The 12,547-nt window shown below is 36.4% G+C and overlaps 2 protein-coding genes across 2 annotated transcripts in view; one reads left to right on the plus strand and one right to left on the minus strand.

The window, feature by feature from the left end:
- LOC129265198 (autophagy-related protein 2 homolog B-like) overlaps positions 1–6,081 on the plus strand; it is an 81,662-nt gene extending 75,581 nt beyond the window's left edge. The window contains exons 43-44 of the mRNA XM_064101505.1: positions 405–557; positions 1,271–6,081. Of these exons, the coding sequence (XP_063957575.1) occupies positions 405–557; positions 1,271–1,501 (384 nt within the window). The 3' untranslated portion in view covers positions 1,502–6,081. The remainder of the gene's footprint in view (positions 1–404; positions 558–1,270) is intronic.
- Positions 5,367–11,695, minus strand: LOC129264461 (uncharacterized). Its single transcript, XM_054902342.2, has 3 exons — positions 11,232–11,695; positions 7,688–8,013; positions 5,367–7,097 (listed from the first exon to the last, which is right to left on the minus strand). The coding sequence occupies exons 1-3, from the start codon at positions 11,527–11,529 to the stop codon at positions 6,234–6,236; spliced, it is 1,488 nt and encodes a 495-aa protein (XP_054758317.2). The 5' UTR covers positions 11,530–11,695; the 3' UTR covers positions 5,367–6,233.
- Between the last annotated feature and the right edge of the window lie 852 nt (positions 11,696–12,547).

The following is a 12,547-nucleotide window of genomic DNA, read 5'->3' on the forward strand; positions in this document are numbered from 1 at the left end:
TGTAAGATATCAAATTTATAGATTCGCTTACTGGACATGCATCACATGATGATAATATGGTCATGTTATTTCTGTAAAATGGTGGCTGAGTGGTAGAGGCCACATGTTCGATCCTTGGCTGAGTCCTATTAAAGACTTCAAAAAGGACCTTCTGCCTTCTTGTTAGGCACTCTATTAGAATAAAGAAATGCTGATAAAAACATTTTTATGATATGTAGCTTCATAAGATCTGAAGTGGTTATCCTGCGTAAATAAGAATTATTATTATCATTAATGTTTCATTTTGTTTGTAATTTTGTTGATAGTGAAATCCAATCTATCCAATTGCAGCCTGCTTCAAGAAGCATTATGTTGATTTAGACTATAGAAAAAAAAGGACATATTTGTTGCTTCTTGTTTTACAGGTTGCTGCTGAGACAGCCTATGATGTAGTGTCCCCTGGACCCAGTGTGTCTAGTCGAGCTATCACGTATGGTCCATTCGGTCAGCAGAGATTAGCTAGACAACCAGCTGATTTTAGAGAAGGAATGGCTAATGCCATCAACGTGGTCAGAGAGGTACGGATAATTGCATTTTATTGTTTTTTATCTTTTTTTTTGCTTCAAAATCTGGATCATTTACATAGAAATGCTGTAAATTCTAAAAATAATATTCAGGTCATAACATGTTATTTAACATCACCTTATGCTTTGAAAGGGCCTCAGCATATTATTGTCCTGGCATTAGCCAGGCTAGCCCTAATACAGCGCACATGCATTTCAAGGAATGTTTTCCTACCAGGTGGAGATAAGACCAACTGGACATAAGACTGAGTGGGTTTTAGACCAAGTGTAGTGTAGACTAAAGACCAATTAGACCCGATGACCCAAAGTCACAAAGATGGTTTCCATTGTACCATGTTACAAAACCATGGACTATGCAGGTTTCGTGTACATAATTATGTGAATTTCATAGAATGCAATTGAAATTGTCCAGTTATAAAAGCTTTTGGTGTAAGGTACTTAATTCATGCACGGATGAAGCGTGTAGTACAAGAAGCGCAATTGAAGCGACCCTATTGAATTCAGACCATTGGGTTTTAGCCCATGTGCTATTAGCCTTATCTGTGAAGTAGATCAACTGACCATGTTATTTTAAACCAATGTGGTATTAGACTACTAGTATCTCAGAAATAGACCGAGTGAATATGATCTGATGTGGTATTAGACTAACTGAGAAATAAACCAACTGTTTGTAGATCAAGTGAATATAAACCATTTCCTCATTTCAGGGGTTGGGCGATACGGCCACAGCCATCATGCAAACAGCATTGGAAGAGCACGAACACAAGGGCGTGTCCGGAGCAGTTGGGGGCATCCTGCGACAGATACCCCCCTCGGTCATACGCCCCCTCATCCTGGCAACAGAAGCAACGTCCAGCGTCCTGGGCGGGGTCAGGAATCAGATGTTACCTGATGCTCGGAAGGAGGATGCAGAGAAGTGGAGGTCAAAGGCAAAGTGATATACAGTATCTTGGGCCTGTTTCATGAAGAATTACAATTATTAAAACTTTTTATTCATGGTAAGTGCTACGGTAACAGGTCTCGGCCGCCAATCAGTATCTAAGGATGCATAGAAGTGAAGGCCAAAGGCAAAATGAATCCTGTAGGACCTGTTATCATCAAGAACTTACAATTAATGTTCCTTTTCATTAAAGGTAAATCCTATGGCAATGTGGACTCAGCAGCCAATTGAAACCAACGGATGCATAGAAGTGGAGGTTAAAGGCAAAGTGTTTTGTCTTTGGCCTGTTTCAAGAATAATTACAATTATTCATGGTAAGTCCTATGGTAACAGGGCTCAGCAGCCAATCAAAATCAGAGGGTGCTGAGAAATGGAGGTCAAAGGAAAAGTGATTTATTTTGGACCTGTTTCATGATGAACTCAACAATTATTGCAACATTTCATCAAGTCCTATGATAACAGGGCTCAGCAGCCAATCAATACCAAGGCTAAGTGAATCCTCCAGGGCCTGTTTTCATGAATAACTTACAATTAATGCTTATATTCATTAATGAGAGGTGGAAATGAACTACAATCTTGATAAGTCAAAGTGTAACAGGGCTTAACAGCCAATTAAAATCACGGTTTCAATCAAAATTCAGGCTTTGTGAGATATTCTAGTCTGGACTTGGTGTCATGGTTCATACGGGTCAGGACAGGGCATTCATGGAAAATCAAAAAAGATGATGATATTTGAAAATACTTTTCATATGTCATTGCTAACATTAGGGCTACTTATATACCTTATTTCAATTTATGTATAATTTATTTGAAGACTTTAGAAGCAAGTGACTATATCATTTCGGGGTACATACCTCCCTGATTAATGCAATTGATATTTAAAGTACATGTATATTTATCAAGCAACTAAGGATGTAACAACTCAAAGTTAGAGATAAAAACAAGCACTGAAGTGTTGTATTGATGCATTGTAATTTTTGTGTGAAATGTAACAATTGCCTCAGTCCCACTAGCACAGCTGACCCCAGACAGACCAAATCTATTACATTATTTCCAATGACATACCATTGATTGGTTTGGGGTCGGTTTTGTAGGTGTGACTGTAGCGTACCATGTATGTTGATTGGAGCTGAATTTCTTGAGCAATCTGTGATATCTTGAGTCTGATTTTGACGTGCCATTTGAGAAGCGCTTCCAGCCCATCCAGTTTGCTGTGCCTTTAGCCAAAGATTTTTTTTCCCCGCTTTGTGACCATTGAGACTCATTTTTCATTCATTTTTTAGCTTGAATATGTCATCTGTACATGACGGAGATAGGCATTTTGTTGCCATACAGCTATTCATTCTTTGTTCCTTTCCACTCTTTAATGTGAAAATATTTTCATCATCTTTTGTATGAGGTATCATTTTTTTCTTCATTTTGGGGTTAAGCTAAATCACAATGTGATTTCATGCAAGCCACTGTCTCGTCACTTAGGTGTGCCAGAGAAGCATTTCATGTAAGGACTTGTTGGATGTTTTATTTGACAAGTAGTTTTGTGTATTTTGTTGGAACACAGATAAAAACAAAATCAACTAAAAGCATACTTTGTGATCAGAAAAATCCCTGTAAATTATAACTTGTTTCCGACCCCAAGAAGCCAATAATTGTCTTGCACACTCATACCTTCCCAAAGTAGATCATTAAATATACCTGATCTTTAGAAAAAGGAAAAAAATTTAGATACTTTTCTTGATGTGGAGGTGTGATAGTACCTCATACATTCTTCTATTTATTAGCTACTGTTGCACATATTTGTGTCTCTGATCATGGAAGTGCATTATTATTGTTCAGTGATTTTATTGCAGTTAATGCAAATATTTCTTAGAAACTTTTACTTACGGATGTTAGCATTGATTCAAATCGTCAATGTTTAATATTTTAATGAATTGAAATATTTTTCCTTCAATATTTTCATTCTGTTGTTTTAAGTTTGTTTGTAATATAATGTGCCATATTGCATTTGTTTCAATTTTTGGTCTCAAACCTGCCCAACTAAAAAATATGCTATATCAATGGCTTTATTATTAAACTATTGTAACATATTTTGGAAAATAATATACTTATTAGGTGTTGGCATCAACTTCGCAGAGTGTTCAAGTTGCATATTGTCATTACATTGTGTTGATGTAACACCAGCCCGGAATCTATATATGTCCACACCAGAGAAGTGTTAAACAACACCAGCTTCGTTTTGGTGTAACACCAGAAAGGTGTTTATACAACACCAATTAGTATTAAAACAGCATCGGTTTGGTTCCAAACTGGTGTTGTTTCAATACTTCTCTGGTGTGGACATATATAGATTCCGGGCTGGTGTTAAATCAACACCGGAGTTTTTGCAGTGTATTACCCAGGCTTTAGCCCAATTGCTGTCCCGATGTGAAAGCAATTATGTTGAGATTCAGTGTGCAAGCCACTCATGACTTTAATTTGTGTCAGTCTGAACAAACCAGGCCAGTGTACACTGGAGTTAATGAAATATGGTCATAAAAATGCTGAGATGAAGGGAAAAAATATGACATCACACTTTAGTACTCTGCAAGATGTTTATTGAAATGCAACCTGTTATCATCTTTTCATGATATCATTTATTTTGGTTACGATATTTTCCTTTTTCTTTGAAAAATATATGTGTATTCATTTATGTATTTTTTGTATTTCGAGAATAAGATAAGCTGTAGTTTTGTATTAATGCATCGCTGAAATCTTGAAATCAGAGAAAGAAAAGAGAGATAACTTTGTAACTTGCAATCTTTCCCCAGACCTATATCTTCAGTGGGCTGTTTGACAGGTTTGAATACAGCTCAGAAAAAGGTGTATTTTAGAAATATGGCAATAATGGCAACCTAATATTGTCTGAAAACAGTCTACTAATTCATGTAGAGATCTCTTATTTAGCAAAGAATGTTGCAACTTATGTCATAAGTCTAAAATACAACTTTTTTGAGATGCGAAGTTCAACTGCCCACCCTCAAAGTGTCCACAATAATATGGCTAGCTGATCCATACAATTATGACCCTGGAATGTACTCAGATAATGCTTATTGAAAAATTAAGTGATTGCATACATGTTGTTGGTGCTTCACAAGTGATGGAAATCTTGTTTTTTAATACAAAACGTTAATAAACTGTATTTAAACCCTGTTAAACACTTATTTTTTCAGCATGTACATGTAATTGTTTATAAAACTGTTAAGACTGTTTAAAGAAAATCTTCTTTTTATCACTTTCATGTGTTCTTTCATTGCTATCAAAAGTATGCAAAGTTAACATTTGAAGATTAAAAAAAAAAAGAATTATATATTTTCAGCTGCCAATTGACTTGTGTGATGACTACAAAAGTATTTATACAGTATCTATGTTTTCAGAGTACTGCTATAATAGCATTTTGTATGTCATTTTAATTTGTAAATTGTATATGTTTATCCTGCTTGCCATGTATACATAATGTGTGATATTAATGATATGAAAGGAATATATCATAAGTTAATGTTATAATGAGAGATTTTGAGGAAGGCTTTGTCAATTGACAAAGTGGAAGAAAATAGAGATATAAACAATTTATATTGTTATAGATACTGGATGATTGAATTATGAAGTGGAAGTGTTTCACAAATCAATTTGTCTGATTTTTTCACTGACAACTGTTTTAAGCTACTGAAATACTTGTATCAGATTGGCTGAGGACAAATTTGTTATTAAAAATTACTGATGACATACTTCATGCAAGCGCAGATTAAAGTACATGGAAGTTATCCTGAATATATTACTGCTAGATTTAGAAATTGGACACAGTGAAGTCTTGTACAATTTTTTTTTTTAATATAGCTAATTATTTTATTTAAACACATATATTTAGTTATTACATATACATGTATGTAATGTAAAGTGCATGGGTAGTAAGTGACTCTTTGTCTTATTGAAAATACATGTGGCAAGTCATCCAGAAATAAACATGTAATATCGTGAAAATATTGAGTTGCCCGTGTTATTTTTTTTTTCAATCTGAGTCTGGTAATTATTTTCATGATTTACCAAAAAGAAAAACAAACATTCATATATTGACATAAATATTGAAAATGCATTACTTATATTACTTATATCAAATTATAACAAGTATCCTTCATTGATTTGTGATGTTGATCAAATTAGTGTTTTTGCATTTGCCAACAGCTTGTTTTTTGTAAAAGAAATTTTATAATTTCATTTTGATCCAAAAATTGATCAAATGGATGAAATGTGTAACATAACATTGCTAGTAACATGGTATTGGTATTTTTTAGAAAAGTACCTGGTAATATGGCCATTGTTAAATTGAGGTAATATGAGGAAGCACAAAGTTTTGCCAATGAACTAAAATTAATTTCACACATTTGCTGTTAAAATCAATCTCAAGCAATATGTATGTAAAACATCACATCATAAAACTTACTATACTGAGAATAGATTTATGTTATATGTATCATTGAGATGGAACTTAAAAGTACTGTTTAAAGGGGAACTCGAGCACCAAAATAAATTAGGAAATGAGTTGTATGATGTCTAGTTCATAGTCTTGATTTATAGAAAGTTTCAAGAGTAACAGGTTTTTTTTATTATTTCTTCAGGTAGAGAAAATGTAGATCTCAACGTTAGCACATACTCAAGCTTACAGGAAAATCCAAAGACTGAATTGTTTTAGTTGCATGTTATTCATTGGTAGTTGCTTCAGAGTCTGTCTCTGAGACCTCTTGCCTGGTGTGTTCCATGTCAGATGGAGACAGTTTCACTATCTGGGAGTTTGATGAAGTAGCCATTGCTGAAGATGGAGCTTGTGATCCAGTCTGGATGTGCAATGGCTTCTGAGGTGGTGGAAGCATAGGATACCAAGGGTTGCAGTATGGAATGGCTGGATGTGAGGGGTAAGGTCCTGTGCCGGGATGCTGAGGATGAATACCTGGTGCAGGATAGTATCCAAGAGAGGACCAAGGGTGAATGAGGCCGGCATTCGGGAGTCCAGATGGCAGTGGATTACCGGTAGGCGGTGGGATGACACCTTGCAGAGGATGCTCTATACCGGAAGACTTGCACCAAGGTGCGGTAGGTGCCTTTGATGCTTCTGTGGTTGATGGTGTCTTTGATGCTGAACCTGAAGACAAAGGATTGTCTCTTTTGGCCAAAGGGTGTGGTGGTTGATTAGTATTGAAACCCATTGGATGGTACCAGTGACCCGGTGGTGGCATTGGTGGTGGCAAGAATCCCATGGTTGGTATACTTGATGGTGGTAGTGGTGGGTACAAGAAGCCTGATGGTACCTTAGATGGCATGGGCGGTGCCATAGAAGGTATCCCTGGTGCTACTATCGGTACACCTGGTACTGTTGGTAAACCTAATGGAGCTATGTAGCTGTGACCTGGCACTTGGTGTGGCCGTTGCATGTGAGAGAAGGTTCTCAAAGGTTCTGGCCAGTACTGAGGTGGTACCTGGTGTTTTGGTTCGGTCTCTGATGGCGATGTTCTTCCAGCCTTTGCTTCCTCCCTTTCTTGACGGAGTCTTCTTGACCGAAACCAACCCTGCATGTGAATAACAAGAGCAGAACATTAAGGAATAATAGAAATCAGAGACAGACTGGTAATTGTAAGAAGTGTATAGTCAAATTCTAGATGCAAAACATCAAGAAGCTAATCTGAACTTCAGTCCCATGTTTTGTGAATTTCTGAATTTACACATTTATCCTACATTAAAACATGTCTTTGTGAATAATGAAATACATATTTCTATAAATACATTTCACTCTCTTCCCTCTTTGTAATATAGCTAACAACATATAGATATTACCTCAATTATTTATTGGCAAGCAGTGCTCTTTCAAATTTTTTTTAAATCTTCATCACAACAAAGGAAAAGGTTAAACATACCTCTGAAATAAAAGATTAAGAATTTACAAACGAATGGGACCTGTTTCATGAAGACTTACTACTACAGTAAATTTTCTTCATTGTAACTTTTCCATTATTTTATCTGTCCTGGAGACTTTTATTTTGATTGGCTGCTGAGCCTTGTTACCATGGTAGTTGCCATATTAGCAAAGTTCTCACAGTTGTAACCCCTTAATGAAGCCGGCCCCTAAAAACTGTTTATCAGATGATGGAACTATTCTTACCCGGATCTTCTTGCTGTCAAGCCCTGTAAGATGCACCAGTAGTTTCATGGTGGCTGTCCCAGGGTGATCCGAGATGTGGAAGGCCGCTTCCAGGAGGTCCCTTTCGCTCGATGTGAAACCCCTTCGGTGTGGCCTCGTTGGACACCCTGATGATGGTTCTTCAGAAGCTGCATTCCCTACGATGGGGGAGCCGTTTGTCTCGAGGTTGTAAGGCATGGTATGTGAGGCTTGGGTAGGGTTAGCAGGAAGATTTGCATCTAATGGATCCGAGCTGGCTCTTTTGTCTTCAGGTGAAGGGGTTTTAGGTGACAGTTCTTCGGATGATGCTGTTAATGATGATATAAATATTTGCTTCACATTAGTATGATCACTGGTGTATAGATAAGAGGGCACTTCTGAATGTTATGTCAAAAACCTGTCACAAAATCAGATTTTCATTTCAAAAGGTCAAAAACTTTCACCTTTAGAAATTTGCCCCAAATGCCATTTTTAGCCCCTTCAATATTAGGGGCCCATTATAGTACTGGATATGATAATGTATAGGATACACTAAATCTTGTCAAATAAAGACATTTGCAAACTTCATCTACATGTGCATAAATTTATAGCAAGGGTGGATCCATGATTTATTAACCTTAAAAGGACTGGGGGGGGGGGGCCTTGACGCTTCGCGTAATATTTCTGAAACGCAAAAAGAAAGCGCTGCAAAATTTTTTGGCTTTTTTCTTTGTAGTCTCATGCGACTTTTGAGACCAAATTCGCGACATACAGGTATAGCATCACGACGTCACATGACTTTTTACAAGACAATGTCATGCCGAAAATGGTTCATTTTTATACTTTGTGTACAAAGTCTATGGGAGAGGAAATTCATAAAAGGTTGATTATTTTTCGTTTTAATTGGTCTGCTTAATTAATTTAGGGTTTAATTTAGTTGTTAAATGGTCTGTAATAATCTCAATTGAAAAAAACAATGAAAAACAAAAGGTAAAATCATAGAAATACATATAAGAATTTCTAAAAACTAAGAAATACATAATATAAGGAAAATATTGGCTTTCGCAATTTTTCTTTGAGTTGCTTGGTTAAATACATTTTTTTATTAAATATTCTTTATAAGGTCACTGATAAATTTAAAATAATGATAAGAGCAATTGCATGGTGATTCAAAGGCGTTTCTGAGCACAAACGGAGTCTGATTAACACAGTACATATACAACCTTTTTTAAGATAAAATACTAGATGCACTAGTACTTTGGTAAAGTGGATTTTCTTCACTTTAGTAGAGTTTCTAACCTAATCTGAAACACAACCCTTTGACAAAAAAAAAAGTTTATGAATGTGATAATATCAAAGATGTAATATCGATATTCTATTGTTGGATAATGTAGATAGATTTAACATGATTCAATGTGGAGTATAACTAACAAAATTGCTAACCACCCGTGGAAAAATTGAAATTTTATCTTTCGAATGTCATGGGAACTGTTATGAGAGAGTATTTTCATTACAAACAAAAGTTTTAAATAAGGCTGACTGTGCCACGTATGTTTGTTTTTAGTAATGGAGAGATTTATTTTTTTTAAAGGGGGGAGACAAGAAGAGTAAAGTTTAAAGATAGTGTCTTGCTCGTGTGACTCGATTTACCCCTGTTCCTCAATTAAGAAGAAGAAAAAAGGATTGTCACCATTAGGCTACCCTGCCCCCCCCCCCCGTACCTTGGGGCCGCAATTTACCTATTTAATGAGGGTTTATTTATGGAGCCGATGATTTGATAAAGTACCATTCTTCAGCGGAAGGAAATCAAATGTGTAATTATTTTCAAAGTATGGTGATGAGCCTACTTTGTATGGCTCAATTAAATAAACCTTTTGTGGACAAACCAAATAACCTTAACAGGTCCCTTTCTTTTCGCCTTCTTTGTCCTCGCAACACCGTTTCCTGTGGGCTTAACTCCTAAAACACCTTGTACAGCCAGTACCTTTGTGTTATGGTGCAGATGGTTTATTTGCATAAATCGATATAACTCTCGCGTGTCAATATAGTAATACTCATGCTACCCGCATGTTAATTTTCTAAATTATTACATGTATATGAATTTAAGAACAACCGAGCTCCGTCTCTTGGTCACGGGCACCATTTCATGTGTCATTTCTATCCCGGAATTCCATCCATAAGTTTCCAACATGAATGAAAAATTGACCCAAATCGTTATTGGACAAACAAAAATCATTACGTTTTTCTCGATGTCCTCGCAATTAACTACATTGTATCTTAAACTTGAGTCTTTATTATTTATACTCTACTATACATTCAATGATCGACCTATTGTGCTCTTTCAAGAAACAGCAATCGTAATTACATAAAGGCAGCCTAACACAAAGCATAACTCCATGCAGACGACAAATAATGGTCATTAAACATTATTTCGGGAGAGAAATAAGACTTTGACAAAAAGTACAAATTTTTGCAGCTAAAACGGAAGGTAGACCTATGAAGACAAGTATAATGCTCTTTTTTGCACCATCAATGCAGGACGATTCCTAGGTCGTTTTGTAGGCCTATGTCTTTCGTTTGAACTTTATGTGTATTTAATGTTTGACTCTTCACATTTCAAGTTTAATTTGAAAAAAAAAAGTTTCAATTCAATGATGATATTTGAAGAAAGGCGCCGATGTACAAAGACGGCGCGGGTCTTCCAAGAAGTTCCAAACAAAGGGCGGTGTCGTCGGCCTTTTTTTTTCGGAAAACGATAGCAAACGAAACATGAACCCTCTGTGACTATCTAAAGAGGTATTGTTTCGAATACATTTTTTATTAGGTTTTTTTTCTTCATATTTTACCCAAAGCTGGTACAAAGTGGTTCCAAGAAACTCTATTTTCAAAATTCCAAGTACACCCTCACAGGTTAAAAAAAAGCTTGACGAAATCTTTAAAAAGGGGGTTATGATCCAGAAAAAAATATAAGTTTGAAGAACTTCCTTTCCTATTTCGAGTGCATGCATGCATGCTCATGAAAATTACCCTTTTCTTCATAATCGCGAACATGTTTTTAAAATTAGGCAAATCATGTTCACAGTCACACCTCTGAATATCGGGTATGATTTTTCTAAAAACTGCTTACGGTGAACAATGAGTATATAGTATGAAATCGGATTCTTGTGAATATACTGAAATCAGTTCGTTTGCATTAAATAAACTTAATTATGAACTCCAAGAGAGAGAGAAAGGGGACACCATTCATGCATGTGAAAAATGATTTATCCAGGTTAAGTCTTGGCAATAATACTAATGTGATTAAGCGGACAATTTGCTTTTTTTTACTGGGAAGGGGTCAAATCCCTCTGCTCTTCATCGAACCATAATTATATGGGAATCATTGAATCCCCACAATTATACATAATGATAATAATGAAGAAGCTATGATTGTGCCTTAATATTTAACGACGTATACTTCCACATGTATTTTTTAAAAAAAGGGGGGAAAAAAAAAAGCAATATAATCATGCCGGAAAAAAAAAATCGTAGTACAATGATTTCTTACCATTTTGATCAAGTGGGGTATCCATCTTGTTAGACTCATCAGCATTTCTGTTCTTGAAGTTCTCTTCCTTGGAATCGATGGTTGGGGTGGAGAATGGCACTCCAACCCTGAATTCAGCAATCGCCCTTGCTAGCTCTCTCGGCGACATGACGTTATCATCGTCAACCTCCTGATGGCGAAGCGGCGGGCTCTGATGTTTCGTTGTCGGCGATGATTTCGTCATCGAACTTTCTGCTGCAGCATCCGTACGACTCGCGGATCGTGTCCGCATTCGATTCCTCATTACAACCGGCGGCATCGTCCAGATACGGGCACGAACGTCGTTTGAGATGAATAAAAATGATATATTTTTTTTTTCGAGAAATGAATGTTTCCAGAAAAGCCTGTCCGTCGATGGAGCCAGCCAACATCCGAATGACGAGTGCTATAGCTCTTCTCTCTATCTCTTCCCACGGAGCTCTGCCAACTGAGTACCCCCTCTTGAATATTTAAATACATGCAAAACGGAACACACATAAAGCACTGATTAATGGCTCTATTGTCTGCCTCGCAATCCCAAATAAATTTACCATTTAAACGATCGCACCTCTATTTGTGGGTTTTCTTTGCTTCCAGAATAAACCCCGTCTGTTGTCGGTACGGGGAGCTCGAGTCACCTATTGTGTAAGGATTAAGCCCCCTTGTTCTATACAGCACCGCTGCTCTTGAAGTAAAAGCGTGCCACCAACAAAAAATAATAATCCGGCGTGCGCGCCCTATAATAAAGACTTCTTATAAGGGTGTTTGAAAGATAAGAAGAATAGATCGAGTGTCACAATACCTGGGAGTTAAATGGCTCATCCTCTTCGGCTTAACATTGTAAGCATATAATACTTCTTAAAGAACTACCTGTGTCCTGAGAACAGGTGGCCCATCAATATTATTGAGGGGAAGTATCAAGATTTTTAATTCTTTGTATGAACTAATCAACTAGAAATTGTACCCTTACTTCTCACTATAATAAAGCTGCAGATAGATGGAAAGGTTGATTTGAAAAAACCCTTGTATCTTATCGCTATGAACATCTTTTCAAATATTTAATCGAAGTTATACAGTGCGTCCTAGAAAAAAAAGGGAACCGAGATTCACATGTTCTTATTATTCAAAGGCAAATTAATTGTGATATTTTATTAACATCATCATCATATAATTCAATTCTTCCTCTTTATTCTGATACCTAATATGAGACGAACACTTAACGCATTAATGAGCAAGACGATTTTGGCATTTCTTTTGTATTCTTTGTTAAAGGTTAGGTCTACCCCAGAAAAATATTG

Source organism: Lytechinus pictus, chromosome 7 (assembly GCF_037042905.1).
Source record: "Lytechinus pictus isolate F3 Inbred chromosome 7, Lp3.0, whole genome shotgun sequence".
NCBI classification, from domain to species: domain Eukaryota; kingdom Metazoa; phylum Echinodermata; class Echinoidea; order Temnopleuroida; family Toxopneustidae; genus Lytechinus; species Lytechinus pictus.